The 19673-nt window shown below is 35.0% G+C and overlaps 1 protein-coding gene and 1 pseudogene across 1 annotated transcript; one reads left to right on the plus strand and one right to left on the minus strand.

The window, feature by feature from the left end:
• Window positions 1-10778: 10778 nt before the first annotated feature.
• Window positions 10779-13819, minus strand: LOC120271439 (rab9 effector protein with kelch motifs-like). Its single transcript, XM_039278118.1, has 9 exons — window positions 13356-13819; window positions 12702-13229; window positions 12449-12514; window positions 12182-12348; window positions 11955-12108; window positions 11784-11868; window positions 11467-11693; window positions 11284-11388; window positions 10779-11181 (listed from the first exon to the last, which is right to left on the minus strand). Exons 1-9 carry the CDS (start codon window positions 13446-13448, stop codon window positions 10912-10914), a joined length of 1695 nt encoding a protein of 564 aa, XP_039134052.1. The 5' UTR covers window positions 13449-13819; the 3' UTR covers window positions 10779-10911.
• A 1142-nt stretch (window positions 13820-14961) lies between these two features.
• The window catches only part of LOC120272236, a 9704-nt pseudogene continuing 4992 nt past the window's right edge, over window positions 14962-19673 (plus strand).

Here is a 19673-nt window from a genome sequence, read left to right on the forward strand (position 1 = left end):
CTGTCAACAAGAAAGAGAGTAACAGATCGTGATCTATAGAGAGTCTTGACAAACTCCAAAATACCTCAAGAAACCATTGATGAAAAACGGAAGTTCAAAAATAAAATTAAAACCAGAGGAAAATTGTGAAGAAGTTATATTTTCATTAACATTCAAAGTTACAGAAAAACAGACTTAAGTAAACAAAGAAACATAAACTTGATGAGTCAATAACTAACGTGGCACATTTTAACTTAACCTGCCGCTTTGCCTCGAACTTACACTCCTGAGCTTTGATCAAGCAATCCTAGCCATCTATTTCACATCAATTCATCCACCAGCTTTCCCTACAGACTTTCAACCAACAAAACAAACATTCAAACTTATACACACACACAGTACACAAACACCAGATCATTGAACTAAACAAAAAAACAGAAACAGAAACACAACTGATGAAAACACAAAATCATTCACACTACTGACTACTCCAAGCTTCTCTGCACCATGCTCTTCAATCACCTGATAACAGAGAGGAGAGATATATAGGAGAGAGAAAGAGAGAGAGTGGATGAACAAGACTGTGACTGTGTGAAAATTGATATTTAAGTCATGAACTGACGTGGCGAAGTGGCATTTGTGGTTAGTGGTATTTAGAGTGGGGATTGCATTAGAGAAGTACGAGAAAGGGTGGAGAAGATGACTGGAGTGGAGGGAGTCAATTAAAGGTATGATTCTAGGGTGTGATAACTGATTACGGTACAAGAGACACAAGTGGGGGGCAGTGTGGGACTCGTGTGGAGTGAGGGGAGGAGAAGATCTGACCAAGGTTATGATGAATTATTGGACTTGAGAGGGTGAAAGTGAACGGAGTGACATCGCACGGAAAGACAATGGAGGGTACTGTTGGGGTTCGGCTTTTGGGATCTTTTGCTTGAGAGAACCCCTGGATTTTACGTCTCTCTGTTTTGCGAATTTCCAGTTATTGCCCACCTGATTGACTGCACGCTCATCAGTAATCACCAGCCAGCCAACCAGCGAGGGCCATCTATGCCTTTTTCCATTATTTTAACCTTAACTTAGTTGTTGAGCGTCAACGACTAGGAGAAGCCAGGGAAAGCAAGGCCCACAGGGCAGCGCACTGAAAGCTGCTGGCTCATGACAGTGTCCTCAGCTTATTGTCATTGAAACGATTGAACATTCGTGAGATTGAATACAATTCCTGACGTTTGATTGATGCATGTTTTGGTCTTTGCACTGTACCAAGTTTGTCACTAGCTTACCCTTTTTTTTTAAAAAAAAAATTTTGAGCAAAAGAGCTTAAAGCTACAAGGAAACCAGAAAAAACAAACAGAATTTAAAAGAAGAGGCTGTGACTGGACGGACCTCATTCAGACCGTTGGTCTGTTGCCTTCGGCACCAATCCGGACGTGATTCACGTATGTCTGATAGTTATTCGTTGGCGAACACACGCAAAAACCACAGACCGACAGCGCGCCAAAAAGCAACCTCGCTGTCGATGAACAATTGGTTAAGATTGCCTAGTCACCTTTATCTCTATGACAACTGGCCACTTTCAATTGGAAAAATCATCACTTTCTTCTGATTGTATTCCCTCAAATAAGGGGATTAACGAGGATTCGGCTGGTCAAAAGGAAGTAATGGGCCGAGACTTGGTTGCATGATCTCTAAGTTCCCGAAGCCATCTCTGAATGTTATTAAATGTTTGCCTCTTTGTTATGTCATACACGAGAAGTGCACCTACTGCAACTCTGTAGTAAGCACTTGTGATGGCGCGATACCTCTCTTGACCTGCAGTATCCCATATTTGTGCCTTCACCTTGAGTGTCTTAAATAGCATGTCTGTATTGTCTAGTGTTTAAAGTATTCAACACCTAATTAAAGTGTGTTGGTTTTAAAAAAATAAAAATAAAATAAAATACAATAAGAAAGGCTACCTAGTAGGCTCTTGATACCGCAAAGAGAAGGATAGTGAAAGATATTTCATCGACTGCTATATTTATAATATAAAAAAATTGGTCATTTATAAACAAGTATTTTAGTTATATAGGATTACAATCAAGGAGAATATTTGTAAACCACTAATAATATACAAGTATATCTTAAGAATATAGTTCCTCTAGTCCAAATTATCTGTGCTTTTATGATTTTCTTGTTTCCAGTTGGTAATTGCCACTTTTAAGAATTTTTACATTAATTATAATTTTTCCAATTTAACCATTTTATTTGATGAAATATATTTAAAGAGAATGTGCATCAATGGGAGCATACAATCCCAGTACAAGGGTCAAATTGTTCTATTATATTGTTTCTTCGTAAATTTTAAAAGTTTTAATTGCATATATCATTAAAGAATATATATTTTGTGATATATAAATCGTTGTTATTGCTAACAAAATGATAAGAAAAACTAGCACTTGATCAAAAGAATGATGCAACAACAGAATTCATAGAGTAGCTATCCACACAATAAGATTGATTTTTTTTTTTGAATCTCATAAAAAAAAAATTCTATTAAGGTTAGGGTTAGGGTTAGACCCTTTGTTGTAACCCCATCCTCAGGTTTATGGTTATAACAAGTACTTTGAAAATTATATCTGAAGTTTATTATGAGTCTACGTAAAATTATTTGAAAAAATAGATCTTATCTGTAAAAAAAATTGACTATGCTAGAAGCTTATTTAGTGAAAGTGGAAACAATATTAGCGAATTTAGATTATAATAAAAGTAATATGGAAAGGATAGAGAAAGTAATGATATAACCGAATTATGCACTTACATAAAAAATTAATTTTAGGAAAAGAAAAATAAAATTAAAAAGTCAGTTTCTCCATATGTTGTATGCACAAAAGAAGAACTAAATAAACCTCCAGAATATAGAATGAAATTTCCCAAAGGATTTTGAGAAGGAAAAAAACGAAGTATTCACTTAATTGTTAGGATTCTGGAACAGCAAAAAGGTTAAAAAATTCACCTGAGCCAAAGAAGGATCCCATAGTTGCATATGAGATTTTTTTCGCTCCTTAATTTCTGTATTTCTCTTTAGTTTTCTCTTAAAAAAAAGTATAAATTTTATCATTTTGAATGTTTTAATGGGTTCTTCAATGGAATTGTATAATTTAATTTCAAGTAGATAGTTAAATTTATACAATGTCTATCAAGAAGAATTAGATGCAATAGATAATTTAATTTATGTTCTCGTGTTAATGGCAAATGGATGGCATGTTCCATCATATGAAATCCGTGATTTGTCTTTCATCTTCCTTTTGCATTTCATTTTCAGATTTTTTTTTTTGGTCATTTGGCACATGATATCTGAAACCTTCTTTGGGCTATAGTTCTATTATATCACCGTCGTTTGGCTAGTGCTTTCGAAGTACAATGTCAAGTATCTTTAGAAGTCAATTTTGTTCACCACCAGACAAAGTCCGACTCTTCACCAATTTGTTTTTGATTTGTTTATTGATGTTGTTTTCAAACATCATGTTTTTGTTATTAATGTGGCAAAAGTTTGCTGATGAATTTGGGGTTTATAATCTTTAGAAGGGGATCTACATCAATGCAATAACATAATTTCATCAAGTTGTTTTTTGAATATCTATTTGTTGTCTGTATTCTTGGTTTGTAATCACCGATAAAACATCAATTACTTATGTTTTTTATACTAATTTTGTTTTGTATGATCTAGATTTTTGTTTTTGTTTGTGAAGGATCTGCAAGTTCATGCTATGGTACTAATTGAATTTGCTAGTAGAGGTAGTCTGGCCATTCTTTTTGCTAAAAGCAATTAGAAACTAGTATTTTGGTACAATTTCACCTTTGTGAAGTGTTTGTTGTGGATGTTATGATTTCAATTGGATTTGCTATTGAAAGTAATCTGCCCATTCTGACTGTTAAGAGCAGTTAAAATGTAGTATTTTGTTAGGGTTTGTGCTGCGCGCGTGCTTGCTATATGTTGTTTTTTTTTTAAATTGATTCTTGGGCAATTTTAAAACTTAGTTTTAATTGATCTAAGTATTTTGTTTGTGTGTGTGTGTTGGAAATTCATGTGGTGCTTGGTATTCTTTAAAGAAAATATTGTTTCATCAAAGATTTGTTTTCTCTGTGTGGATGTACTTGCTGGTTTATATTTGAGATGTCCAGGAACACTGGTTCGGGTTGTGATTGGATTGAAATTTTTTTATTTTATTAACTAGCTTGTATTATTGCTACATTCTTCATGGAGGGATGTTAATATTTTAGATCAAAAAGGGCTCTGCTATAAAACAATGAGGTGGGACATGTTTCATCTATTCTTTTTGTTAATGAGATAGTTGCACCTTTTTATGCATATTTCCTAGCATATTCCAATAATTTACTTTTCATCCTAAGGCCAATTGTTGTTACTAACTATATTTAGTTTACCTCATAGAATTTCAGAATATTTCTTCTTGTGAACTAATTACCTATGTGACTAGATGATTTGATACTTTAAGAGGATTAATGGTACAACACTATGGATATTCTTGATATAAATTACAATTCACATGCTCTTGAGATCATGGCATTTCTCTCATCGTTTTCCTATTGCTAAGATAGGTGATCTTTGTTTTGCTTCACTAATTGGTTTGCTTCAGTTATCAAGTCTGAGAACAATGGTTTGCCTCACAAAAATTTGTTTGATTTAGTTATAAGTTTGAGAACAAACTAGGACAGGTAATGAATATGTATCTCAAGTTTATATCTCAAGATTTGGTCTGTTCTTGCTTATTTATTTGTCTCTTTTGACCTAATCTAGGTGACAAATTTTTTTTATTTGGTTCCTCTTTGAAGTTGGTGATTTAACAATTTTTGTGAACATATTATTTTAAATAGATTTGTTGTTGCTACTGTTGATTATATTTACCATTCCTTTGACTCTTGACGCTATCCGTATTATTCTACATTCTATTTTCTTTTGTCCAAAAGTAGTAATTGTAGTGCCATTCAATTTGTGGGTTGGTTTAATTTTATGAAGTTTGTATTGATGAAGGTTTTCTTTATTAAACTTGCATCATCTTTGATTTCTAAAAATGTTTTTAGTTGGTTAATATGATTACCAAACCTGTAGTACACCTATAGATCATAAAATTAATATAAGACATCATCATGTTTCAAATAAAAGTTTTTTAATGTTCATTTTTAAAAACTAATATAAGAGCTCTTGGAAAAGCTATATTCCTAATTGACCCCTATGGATTATGTACTTTCTTATTATGGTTCAATAAAATCTTTTTCTCTTATAGCGGTTGTTTATCTACACCTTCCTTTAAGGAACAAACCAGGGTCCTGATTAATTATCAAGCTCTGTAGGGATATTGGCTTGGACAATTGCCAAGTGCTATATGTACTAGCTAATGGTATGAGAAGATTGCCATATCCTATTTGTTGAGTGGTGGTTAGTGTTAGATGTATTGTTGTATTGTCTATATATGTATACATGTATATGTATGTACAGACATATATGTATACTTATCATATTCTATATGTAGACCCAAAGGGTCACTCATGTAAGGTGTTCAAGCATATACATTTGTTCCACTCTCTCTCTCTCCTCTTCTAACAGTTAGATTACTCAAAAATAAGATAAGAGAAGCTAATGTAAGTGGAAAGTGACGCACTAAAGAAAATTAGAATTTACAATGCATAGAAGGAAACTCCTCAAAAAAACACACCCCTTTTGCTCTTACAAGACAAAGTTGTGGCAATAAATAAATAAATAAATAAAACTTCTTACAATCTCCTTCAAAACTAGATTTCTACTTCAATATAAATGGCCACCCACGACTTGCGAATCCTCAAAATAAATAGCAAAAATACCATGAGACAATATGTACCAAGTCATTAAATTGCAGCATCTGTATGAAATAAACATAAAGGACAAGCATAAGTAGTGGTCATGATTACATCACAATTTATAATGTGAGAAGTAAAATATAATCTAAGTGTAATGGACCACACATCTTGGTGATCTGATAAAAGAAATCAAATGACTATAAATCCAATTATCTTAATTTATCAAGCTTCAAGAGTCTAGAGTCATTCAATTCACTAAAAAAGTGAGGGCACAAAAATAATAACACAGTGCATCCAAATATTCCCAGCATCCATGAAAAACATACTGAACCATGTTCTTGTTATATGCTTTTCTTAGTATATGCTGTTCAAGAATCTATAGTCACTTCACCAAGAAAGTGAGGGCACAAGAATAATGACAACAAACACATGCAAATATTCTTGGCATCCATGAATAAAGAAATACTGAACCATGTTTTTAGTAATTTGAAGGCTCAAGAAAATGTGAGAACAAATTCAATCTTCTTCCTAATGTGCCATATAAAAAATCTGATGCAAGCCAGTTCATTGTTAAACGCAATTCTATTGCATCTTGAATAATTGTTATTCATGTTTTCCTCTTATAGTCAAGTGATCAACAATCTTTACCTTCAACCAATAATTGTATTTATTGGTGGCAATTTTTCATACTTGGAGTAACCAGTGAGTCATAAATTTGTTTTTGCAACTTGTTCTTATGTCACTATCTTCTGCAGTGGTTTTTGGTTCTCCAATCAAAGATTTTTTCTATTTTTCACCTTAAGCAAAAAATAATTTGGCAGGAGAGTATTTAAATTGTTAGAATTTTTTAAGTTTGGACTTGTTATAATCATTGTGGAACCTGTGCCTGTCACTATCTTTTGAAGTGAGTTTTGGTTCTCTAAACAAAGCCTTTTTTTTTCAACCACAGGTCACTGTTTTATGTGAAAAATAGTTTGACTGCAAGGTATTTTTGTCAATGGATCTATGATGAATCCCTCTTAACATGCTATGTCGGTTTTTTTTTTAAAAAGGTTTATTCATCGTTGGAAGCCATTTTCAGTGCTATTATTATTTGTGTAGGAAATCTATTGTTAATGGAAGATGGTTGTAGAAGTGTTCTTTTTCCCTAATGATCCATATATTTCTCTGTTTTGACATACTTGCTTGATTTTAGAAGCACATGATCATTCGGCTGTGTTGTAGTCAAGATTGAAAATTTTCATGTTATCAATTGCCTCTGTTATTGTTCATTAAAGGGACTTTGGTATGCCTTTTGTGGAGGGATGTTCAAATTTTAGATTTGTTTTTCATAATCTTGTTTGCTAGGTGATAAGATGTGTCGGTTTTTTTTTTTAGTTTAATTGCTAGCATTTTCCAATAAGTTAGTTTCATGTTTAAGAATCTGAAGGGTGACTACTATTGCTAGCTGATAGCTAAGCTCACTAAAGTTCATAGTAAATACTCTTGATACAAATCATAATTCTCACTTGATATCACTGCGTTTCATTTTTTCCCCTTTTGTTAAGAAAGGTGATTACTTGTTTGGCTCATATAGTAATTAGCTTAAGTTATTAAGCTGGAGATCTAATGGGAAAATGGAACTTCTCACTTTTCAATCATCTTATGTATGCTAATGACTTGATTCTAATCACCCAGGCTTCTCGTAAGGTTGCTAGAAATATTCAGATTTGTTTATCTTATTACACTAGCATAACCGGTCAACGTCCCAATTGCTCTAAATCCTAAGTTTTTTTCCCGTCTTGGTTTAATAAAAATGTGTTAAATATAATTTGTTCTATTATGAATCTTAGACTAGCTTTCTTCCCATTTAAGTACTTAGGTGAGTTCATCTCTCCCAAAAGAATGGCTTCTCAAACCTTTCAATCTATGGTGGATAAAGTCAAAAGGATCGCTTCCAAATGGGTTGATTTTCACCTTACTCTTGCTGCTAAAGAGATCTTAATTAATTTTATTCTCCTTTCTATTCCAGTTTACACTTTGACAGTTTGTCCTATCCCTAATTTTATTCTGTATGATATTTCCAAAGCTGTGAGAAAAATTTTTTGGAGTAGGAATGGCAATGCAACGGGCATCCATAACGTTAGTTGGAATATTTTAACGGAAGGTAAGTCTGAGGGGGAATTAGGTAACATAAACCTTGTTCTTGCCAAACATTCTCTCATGTCCAAAAATATCTTCAAATACTTAAATAATCATGATTGTTTGTGGGTTGAGATTTTGATCTATAAGTATGGGAAGATCAATTTTTGGCATGATCCTGTGCCTGCTAAGTGTTCCTGATTTTTTCCGTGGTCTATGTAAAACTGCTGCTTTTATTAGGCATTATTGCAAAATTAATTCTATTAATCCTGTGAAAACTTCTCTTCTTTGGGACCCTTGGTTATTTGACATCCCAGCTGCCCTTAAACCCACTTATCTCAACATGGATGTTGAATTAGATCAGATTCACCTTTCGGATCTTATTTTTGGTGATCAGTGGGATTTTCAGGGGCTTTACCTTCTCTTTGTTAATCATATTGATAACTTTGACAAGGACTTTACTTCAATTGATCATAATTCGGATAATCACTGGATTTGGATGCCTAAATCCTCTTGCACCAAAATCTCATCTGCAGTTTATCACTTTTTGAACAAACAATTTTCTTCTTCAAAACACTAGGTTGGGTGGATGATTATATGGCGAATTCCTGTAGCCCTAGAATTAAACACTTCATTTGGTTATGTCTAAGAGGTCACCTTTCCACCTCTGCATTTCTTCATAGTATTCACATTGGCCCAGATACTCTATGTGTTTTATGTGGGCTTCACCGTGAGACCATTGATCATCTATTTTGTCAGTGTGATAGAATTCATGGGGTCTGGAATTGGTTTAATTCCATGTTGAACACATAAATATCTTTCACTAATGGCTTTTCTTCTGGTAATTGGATCACTGAGTATGGTCAGTCTTTGCGCACTTTGGCATTCATCGTGGTTGGTGTTTGGTACATTTGGATTTGCCGATGCAATGCAATATTCAAAAACGTTCGTCCCAATTATTCCTCCATTGTGACCAGGACTGCGGTTTATGTTGATGAGTTTTCCCTCAGCACTAAAAACCCCTTTGGCAGAAAACTTATTTTGAACAATTTCTCTACTGCTGATGGATACTTCCTCTTCACCCATGCCGCTACAAACTACAATTTACAGGTAAGATCAATCAGTTTTTTCTTTTCTAACGCTAACTATGAGATTTCTCTTGCAAGATGTGTCTCTCAATGTTTGTTGGATTACTCCTCAGATGAAATCTTTGCCTTAGAAGTTGCTCTTCAAACTGCGCTCGCGCTCCACATTCCAGTCAAACATATCCTCTGCGAACATCATGCAATTCTTGATCTTATCCAGTGCTCTGATCACACCTCTTCCTGGCGATTTCAACAACAAATTAGCAACCTGAATTTTCTTATGGATATGTGTAACCACCTTCATATACATATCATACCAGCTTCTTGGGGAATTCCGGCAGCCAATCTAGCGTCTATTGGTTTCCATCATCAACATCTCAACTTGTTTCTATTTGAAAAAGACCTTCCTTTTTGGATCATGCAATCGTTTCTTAACAATGGGTTCTCTTTCTAAATTGTATTTTCTGTTCTTTAGATCATTCAATTTTTGTATCTTTTTAGCCTTTTGTCTCTTCTTTTCTCCTTTTTAATTTCAATAAATTAGCTTCTCTGTTTGAGAGGTTCTTCAAAAAAAAAAAAAAAGTCTGTTTAATTAGTTTCAAGGCAACAAACATTGTACTTCTGATTGCCCATTCAGCACATCTTCATCATCAACCCAGATTTTTTCTTTTTGCTAAAAATAGCCAAGAGGCTAATTTATTCAAAGGAAAGAAGAAAGTACAGCTGAAAACAAGAGACAAAAACTAAACTCAAGAAACTAAAAGGCTGCATAACAGAAAGGAAATACATAACAAAACCTAGAGAGTTAATAATCTTCATGATCCAATGAGGAAGATCTCGCCCTTGATGGAAGAGGGTGAGATGATGAAGGCTTGAACCATGAACTGCCAGTTTGTGGGTAACAACATTCCACCGATTTGGAATGTAATGAATCTGAGGACTTCCAGTAGACATTAAAGCTTCCAGAATGCAAGCAGACCAAGAATTCGCTCTCCAATGTGAATTACTGGTACCAACAGTAATAGCTTCATAAAGATCTTTGTTTGAGATGAAGATGTGTTTGGCAGTTCAACACTCAGATTTCAAACTTGAGATTCCCTCTAGATATGACAGACAGCCCTTCAATTCACATTATCCCCAATGGTTGGATGACCCCTGCTATTAGTCTAGCCTCTTATGGGTCAATTCACAGTCACCTCAACTTGTTTCTCCATGGGCGGATCTCCCTTGATGGATAATGAAGAGTTTTGTAAATGCTGATCTCTCCTTTTAATTCAGTTGCTTAGTCCTTATCTCTTAGTTTTAGGTATATTCCAGTTTTCTAGTCTTCTTGTTCTGTATACTTCTTTGTTCTTCAGTTTTCAATAAATTAGCTCTTTTGGGTTCTTTCAAAAGGCAGAATTCTGTCTGTGTTGAACTGCAGACACTTTAGTTTTTTCAAACTTTGTCTGTGTTGATAAACTGCACACTTTAGTTTCTTCAAACTTGCATTATATTTAAGAAAAGATGGACCAGAATTGTACAAACAGAATCAATCAGGCTAATTGATTTGTACAACACTGAATGAATTGTGCTTCAAAACCGGGTGGTTTGCAAGTGTGTTGATTAAATGAACATTTGTCTGAGATCTCATCCAATCTCGTAAAGTTTGATCACTTGTCTTTGATGCACTGTGGTTTTCCAGACCACAAGATCTTCAATCTGTCTTTCAAGCTTTGCTTTGTTGCAGATCTTATAATTTGAGAATAAAATGAAATCTTGAGTGGAAGTCAGATTTGACGTTTAAGAAAATTCTCTAAATTTTAAGCCACAATACAAAAGAAAAGGGAAAAAGAATAGAACATTGGTTCTAATCTAACAGAAACATGAGTTCCTGCTCCTGGTTCTATGATCAACCTGCTCCAGGTCCTCCGAGAGTAAGGACATCACCTTGAAGATCGTTGCTTGATCGTGCCGCCTGTGTTTTGACGACACAAACTGGATTTGCTTGGAGCCAGTGATGACTGCGTTCAGGGATGGCAAGTGTGGGTGGTTGCGAAGGTCTTACATGAATAGGAACATCATGAGCTGCAGCCGCACATAGTTTTGGAACGAGGGTGGGGCTTCCCAAAGGTGAGCTTTGAGAATACATAGGAGGTCTTGGAACTGCAAATCCGGTCACCTGATAAAAAAACATGCCATCGATATTATTGAGCTAATTCAAACATATAAGACTGAGTACAATGCACATCAGAGTATCAGAAATACAGTTTTGAATTCCTACTGGAGCAAACAAGACACCCTGAAAAATTTGTCCATTAACGTTGGCAGTCATTAAGTAACCGGAGTCGGACGCACCATCTACAACTCCGTGAACTTCTGCTCCAATCTACACAGTGAATTGCATAACAATGAATACAACATCATGTGAGATTCTTTACAAACATGAATATGTGATACAACTTACCAAAGAGGGGAACACTGGCCTTGCAACTGGACACTGATCTGAACCAATAAATTGAGCATCACATTTCATAGGTGGAATGACACGAAGGAATTGTTCTGTCTTTGGCTGTCGTGGGGATTCCACATTCAAGAAATTCGTGTCATGCCCACCAGAATGCTCTTCTTCCTCAGATTCAATCTCCCACTCTTTGTTCTCCCCTATTTTTCTTCTCTTCGCATGCATATTATCTATAACAGCCAAACAGTGCATAAGGTCATTCAAAATATTTTTAATAATCTTTAAAAAAAAAAAAGAACAAAATATAAACTGAGACAAGCCTCGTATGAGAGGGCTCTTTGTTTCAGCTTCAGCTTCATGAGATCCCTGATTAAGCACTCCATTACTAGAAACCATGCTTTTTTGCTGAGAGAACAAAATTGAAAGATGTTACAACACATTACACTAAAACAAAGAAGCCTTGATTAATATCCAGAACAACTATCACTCACTGAATTTTCACTTGCTTTCAAAAACTTCTGCTTATCTTGGATCAAGTGATTGCCAAAAATCTTACACATTGAAATGTTGTACCGACCATTAGGGTGCTCGGACCCCAACTGCAGAATCAGTAACTCATTTAGCGGGCGCTCATCCTCTCCGCAACTGTAAATTCACAACATAATTAAACACATAACCAGTCATTAGAAAGTCCGATAGGTTATTCGCAAACACATACCCTCCGTAAATGGCAATGTCGGTGCCGGTAATAACAGCAGTATGAGAAAACCTCCCTTGCGGTTGCTGTCCACCAATATCAAGCTGAGTCCATGAACAATTAGTCGCATCAAGAACCCAAACATCACTATAGTATTGGCTGTCGCCAACTCCACCGATAACATAAACCTATTGAATAGAAAAAAACATCGTTAAACCGCAGATTCAAAGTGCTTATTGCTTACTTTCATTGTTCTTTTCCTCAAACATCATCATCATGAGTACTCGCCTTGCTCCCAAAAGTTACAGCTGCATGACCTGCTCTGACTCCGGGTGAGGACCCTTGAATCACAAGCTGCACAAAGTAAAAGCCAATAAATCGGTAAATGATGTGATCAAAGTTCCTTTACAAATCACATGATAAGAGCTAGTATGAAGCTAGTAAACGCATTATAGCTACAAGATGCTTGACGATGATCATGATTATAATCGAAGCATGATAACTGAATAGCAGGCAACACAAAAAGGCTCAAACATCATACCCGTGACCAAGTCATATTCTCCATGTCAAGAACATCAACTTCGCCATGATAACGATCACCGCAATCACCCCCATAAATAAGAAGCTTATTACCCATAGAAACAGCAGTGTGGCTATCTCTTGGGGCTGGAAGTTCGCCCTTAACATCAGGGGAACTCCAAGTCATGCTCTTGAGGTCAAATATATGTATATCGTTCAGATAATTGGTTTTGACTTCTCCGCTACCACCAAAAATCACAATCTTTGCATCGCCAACTGCAGTGATGGTATGGCTCTCTCGGGGCGAAGGCGGCATGCCCTTGAAATTAGGCTTACTCCATTCTTTTGTCCTTAAATCTAAAATGTGAAGATCATTCAATTTCTTTGAGCCATTAGTTCCCCCTAAGACGACCATCCTGTGACCGACTAGTGCCGTGCCGTGACTGTCACGGTTTCCGGGTTTTGGCCCAGTTGTAACAAGGGATTTCCATACCATTGTGTCTAGATTAAGAGTAAGAACATCACTGAAATGTAACCCTCTACAACATCCCTGTAAATTTTTGTTCAGAAAATCAAATTTCAATCTTGTAAATTCCATCATGTTACATTAGAGATAACATTAAACTTGAAATTGGAGATAAGAAGAGAGAGAACGAAAAAGGAGAAGAAATCTTACCCCAAAAACATAAACAACTCCATCAAAGAAACAAGAAGAGTGCCCCCATCTCTCAGAAGGGTTGAAACCAAGCACTTTGGGGTACAACCACATTGCCTTTTCTCCTCTTCATCTCCTCCAGACCCAGAGAAGCCATCCTGCAACCAAAAAACAAGCAGGAAACAAAGCAAAAAAAAAAAACCCAGTAGGACAATAAACAAGAGACACCAGATATATATAGATGGGTGCTTTGTTCCAAACAAGGAAACGTGTCGCTTCCTTGTTGACGGGACGAAGGCCAAGGACAGTGGGGTGTGGGATTTACGTGTCGACGGGAGTGTGGGAGGTGGGGTCTTACGTGTCGAGACGAGGGTGGCCGCAACCCGGAGGGCGGGGCAGGGGGGCGGTCGCCGGTTCCTTCCGGCCAGGCCCTCCCCCTCCGCCTCCGGCCTCCCCTTTCGCTGCAACTTGGATGAATGATATGCAAAGTTGCAAACTATGTGGGATACTATTGATACCAAGTTACCAACTAAGACCAAAGCCTTTTTGTAAACAGTACAATGGTTTATTTTTCTATACAAAAAACTGGGATTTTGTAAACCACAATTTCAGTAGAAAATCAACTGTTTGTCACAAAAGAGAATAGAAATGACAAGTTTAGGTTTGACTTCATATTATAGTAACAAAGTGCTAATTCCTAGCTTTCTCCACTTCATCAAAATTTTTATTTTCAATCCACTGATTAGATTTTTCTATGTTAACATCTTACAAGCCATTATTAAAAATTTTAAAAAAAAAATTTGGATCTAAGAAAGTAGATGAAAAATCATAACTTCTATGAGAAAAACATTAAAATATAAGTACAAAGGTCATATAAAATATTTCAAGAGTAGAAATATGCAAATTAGACATTGAGAACAAAATAGAAAACAACTATACATACAAAGAAAAAAATAGAGTCAATACAAGATCCAAAAAATAAAAATAATCTTATCCCTTCTTTTAATCAAAAGTTTTTACCTAATGACTTGTCAAACTTAAACATTGAAACCTCTATTTTAGTCATCCGATTAAACTTTCAATGTCAAACTCATCAACAAATAAATAAATAAATAAACAAACAAACAATAATACAATAAACGAAAGTAATCCTTTCTTCACATCAATCTCATCAAGAATATAAAAAGAAGAGATCTCATTGACTTGATTCCTACCCAATTTATTCTCTCATGAACATAGTGAACGATAGCTTTAAGGTCATTGCAACAAAGCATAACATTTACAGAAGACTCCAAATGTGGAAGGAGTCTCAATTCTTTTTCCTGCACCAACCTTTCCCCTCAACACAGTATAAACATATGGAGTTATTTGGATGATGAATTTCTATGGTTAGTAACTCCCATTGTCCATCAATGTGATGCAGATGATGCACAATTTGGCTGCAAAAAAACAAATGGTTGTTTCTTGCAGCTAGTTCCAATCTCTCCCATCTCTTCTTCTCCTCCTGTGCAGAGATTGATTTCTGGTGCTGGAGCTCGAGGAGGCACTTTGAGTATGGTCTCGGTTCCAAACTCCTCGATCATCTTTTTTTCACACTTGTCGTCAGCTCCTGGACCGATTTGTTCCAATGGTAGTTAATGTTATTCTCCAGATTTTCCACAACTGCCGGAAGAACACCTATGATACTGAGCTGGGGAACAAAGATTTTGCTTATGATGGGGAGAAGAGCCTCTTTACCATTGGGTCTCTGCCTCATGTGAACAGTGAATTTACGGTTGTTCTGGAAGACATGTCTTCCAACAAGTATGTCTCGTTCTTTGCATTCTCCATGTTGTAATGCTATTGCTAATGCTGGCTGTTCTTCTTGTTTTCTACATGGATAGGACTTTCCTTAGTCTATTAATTGTTTGTACTGTACAGTAGTGCTGCCAATGGCAGCCCAGGTGGCAATGATAGCCCGGGGGAAAATGACAGGAAGCGTGTTAGGCGACCATATCATACTAAGACCTTTAAGTTAAGCTGAGTTTTGCACATTGTTATCAAACCCGGACCGGCCCGGCGGTTCGACCGGTCGACCCGGTGACCCGGTGACTAAACCGTTCGGCTCTACATTAGACCGACACGCAATCAACCCGTGTAACCCGATGTGACCGGTGTGACCCGCCAAACCGCGTGACCCGGCGGGTTTTCATACGACCCGGCGGGTTAATGCTTTGCTTTATAAAATAACCTTTTTATTTTTTAGTTTTTGTATATTTTTTATATGTTGGAGGGTAAAAATGACCCTTTCATCCTTTAGTTTTGTTATGTATTGGATTAAAAATGGTTTGATGTTAAGTTTAAACATGTATTGTAGATTGATTTTGGTGTTAAATTTAAATTTGTGTTGTGGAATAATCGATCATGTGAAGCTTGAATTTTTGAAATTTTTGTTATGTATTGATTTTTATGTTTTGTACGTATTTTTTTACAATTTATTTTTTTCCCTTCATATTATTTATTTGATAACAAATAATAAATGAATATTATATATTATTATAGAATTAAAAACTAATTTATAATTTAAAAAATAATATATAAAAATAATTTTATTAACCCCAAAGATTTGACCCTAAACGACCCGTGGTTGAACCAATTGACCCGAGACCCGGAACCTAGACCGGGTCGATGTCCGGGCCGGGTCTGATAACTATGGTTTTGCAGCTAAAATTCCGATGCCGTCTTTTTTCCCTAGCTTTGAAAGGTTAGGAAAGGGTGCTTGACATAGTTCTGCGCCAGCATGCTGCCAACTTTCTTTTGCAAGTCATTTATCTGTAACCTCAGTCAGAGGGGTTGTCTTATCACATGAGTTTTAATTAATTTATTTGTTTATTTTTGCAGAAATTGCCTTCTTGTGCGGTAGTCCTATTTTAAAAATAATCCGTCAAATTTTACTGATTTGGGAGGTGGAGTGTTGGGATGCAGAGACTTCCATTCCAGCTTTTGAACTACACAAGGAGGTCTCTCATTGAATATTGGTATGCAGTGCTTACAAAAATTATAGTTGGGCAGGTGTCTGTGTACATTGGGGTGTGTGTGTTACCTTTATTTTTCATATAGCAATTGCCTCAACTTTTGTTTGCAGATGTCTCAACCACCATGATAGTTAGACCTGGCCCCGTTATAGACTTTCTTATAGCTAATCAGAATGTTAGAGATCCTTAACAAATTGATTGGTCAAAAGTAAGTTGAAATTGAGTTAAAAGCTGTCATTTGTTCTGATCTCAGCATTTTATCTAATGGTTATTTTCTTGTATTGAATGGCAAAACGTAGCCAACGACTTTCGAGTCTATTGGTACACGGGTCACCGATAGAGCTCTCACCAAGTGGTGAGAGTTCGACATATTTCTGGAAGTTGTGAATAGTGATTGTGTATGGGTGGTTCCAGCGCCCACGTGAGCGCGACACCGTCCCCACTTGTTCCACCGAGATTTGTGCATATCCTTGGGTCTCTAGTGGGTTTGCCCCGCTTTTTTTTCCCAGAAAGGCAAAATATGTGCTAAAGAATTTAAGGATAAAAGCTGTTCCTTCAAACACAGAATAACAATCATCATACAACCCAAACCATGCAGTGAGGATACTTCCTATATCCTATATCCTATTTCCAAAAATCTTGGCCAAAAACCAAAGCCACCAAAATAGTGTGCGACACATGCGGAGTAGAACAAATGAACAAGTTGTGTTAAACTGAACAGAATACTGGAATGGTAACACACTAACACTCATGGGACCCATTGCAACTAACTCAGGCAAATAACTAATCAAAACTGTCAAGGAAAAAAGAACACACCTCTATCCTAAGTATCTTGGTTACACCACAGACAATTTCCCTAATTACTGTGTCAACCCCTGGACACAAGCCTCCACATGTCACAATGCACGCATGAACCTCATCTGACTGAAAGTACACTTAAAACCATACTATAGTTGTATAGAATTTTTTTTTTCTTTTTATTTGAAGTTGTATACAGTTTTTTTATTATATACTCAGATAAAGAACTGGAGAAGCATTAAAGAAAAAATAATCAGAAAATTAGAGCAACAAAACATAAGCATTAGAGAGCTTAGTCTTTACAAGTTCTAACTTGAGCTCAGTGAACTAGAATAGCAACATTCTATAGTAACAAGCCAAACTTGAACATGACAAATGAAGCTTGAAGCTGAGCTCAAGCTCGAGCTTGAGCTTAATTAAAATAGTAACAAGCTAAGTTTGAACAAGGCAAAGCTAGGCTCGACTTGTTTACAGACCTTTATTTGTAAAGAATTAATAATTAATACAATTTGATTACTCAATGAGTACTACCCCATTATTGTTTTAAGGTAGTACTACCATGAAAGCAGTAATCAAATGAAGGAATTATTCAATGAATCCACCCATAGCAGAATTAATAACACATAGTCAAAAAGGAATTGATCAATAATCATATTGGAATTAATAGCGCATAGTAAAAACGGATTGACTTTATCAGATAATTATTAATAGTCAGTAAAATAATCCAATGAATCCGACATACATTTACCAGATAGTTCAATTTCCCCTTAACATACATCTATTTCTGACTTGAAATAGTCAGTACTTACCAAACCAAGCAGTAAAAGCCTAAACTAACATGAACCTGCACTGAGAACGCCGGATTCAATCTGTGAGGTAGCTTCTTGCATCTCTGAATCGCAAAGGGAAAGAAATCAAACAAAGAGGAAATCAGAGAGACCGGCAAACAGACAGACAACCAATTTAATTATTTAACAACTAAAATTTAATTATTTATAATTTTCAATTATGAATTTATAATAATTTATAACTATGATTTAATTCATTTTTAATGAACCTTTTTTAGTTGATGGAGCAAATTGTTTGGTTAATACCTTTCTAGTTTGTGGAGCAATTTTGAAGAAAGACGACAAGCACCAGAACCCAGGAACGTGCACTAAGGCTCAAGGCAACTCACGTGCCCTTACTTTGTGCAGGCTATGAGATTCGATCTCGGATCCTCCCCGAAACGAAGACTTTGTACAAGGGACCTAATGCCAATTGACCCAAAGGCTGTTAGCTTGGTGAGGCGATTTGTATGGTTAATTCCGATAACAAACGAGGAAATATTATAATGAATAGTATAGAATTTTAAAATTATAATTTACTTTTAAAATTTTTGGTATATATAATTTTAAATAGATGCCAATGAAGATCTATCAACTTGTTATTTTATAATTTTTATTTGGTTATATAATTTACGATAAACAATTATGTATTAAAATAATTTTTTAAAAACATTAATATAACATTACAAGCTATTCATAATTTGGGGAGTAGCTTAATAAAATGAACTTAATTTTTATTCCAAAAAAAATTAAAACGTGCTAAAAATTTAAAAAATAAGGGGATAAAATGAAAAGTTCTATAGCTTTTTGGTTTTTCAAGTGTCAAGTCAGCGATATTTTTATCTTTATTGCGAATCCCGAGAGACGGCAGAAATGATGTTTTTATTTTTTTTTAATTTTATGCGAGTCCCGAGAGGCACCTTGAGCTCTCACTATTAAATATGTTTTATAATTTTTAAAATAAAATATTTATTGGCAAAAAATAAAAAAACACATATTCATTTTTTAAAATGCTAATAGTCATTTTCATTCATCCATGAAATAATGTATACCAAATCAAATCAATTTAATTTTTTAAAATAAATTATTAGTTATTAAAATAAATAATTTCAAACAAAGCAAAGAATGTTTAACAAATCAAATCATTTAACATTTTTAAAATATATTATCATCATTAATTAAAATAAAATGAAGGTTACATGAGTACATTCATGGATATAATTATATCCTAATATATGGCTGTTATCCTTAAGTAGTTGATTATTATTATTATTATTATTATTATTATTAAAAATTAATTTATCCAGTTTAACAGTCAAAAATAAATTTACAAAATTCTCCTCTTCACTTTAAAATCTGAAGAAACAATATTGTAGCCTACCTAATTTACTTATATTGTGCTTACTTCTCTAAATCACTAAAGTAGTGTTTATTTGGAAAAATTTGGAGTTACATGTAACGTGAGTTACTTGGTTTTAAAAATTTAGTGTTTGTTTCACGAGATTTTTAAAATCTATATAATTCAAATTACATCCAATGAGGGATTTGGTTTCACACCCAAATTGGGCGCAAGTCGAAATCCAGTCACTTGAAAATCCTTAGATGATGTATATATATGTATATATATATTAATATATATGAATATATATACATATATACACATACACATACACATACACATATACATATACAGAAATATA

Source organism: Dioscorea cayenensis, chromosome 11 (assembly GCF_009730915.1).
Source record: "Dioscorea cayenensis subsp. rotundata cultivar TDr96_F1 chromosome 11, TDr96_F1_v2_PseudoChromosome.rev07_lg8_w22 25.fasta, whole genome shotgun sequence".
Classification (NCBI taxonomy): Eukaryota; Viridiplantae; Streptophyta; class Magnoliopsida; order Dioscoreales; family Dioscoreaceae; genus Dioscorea; species Dioscorea cayenensis.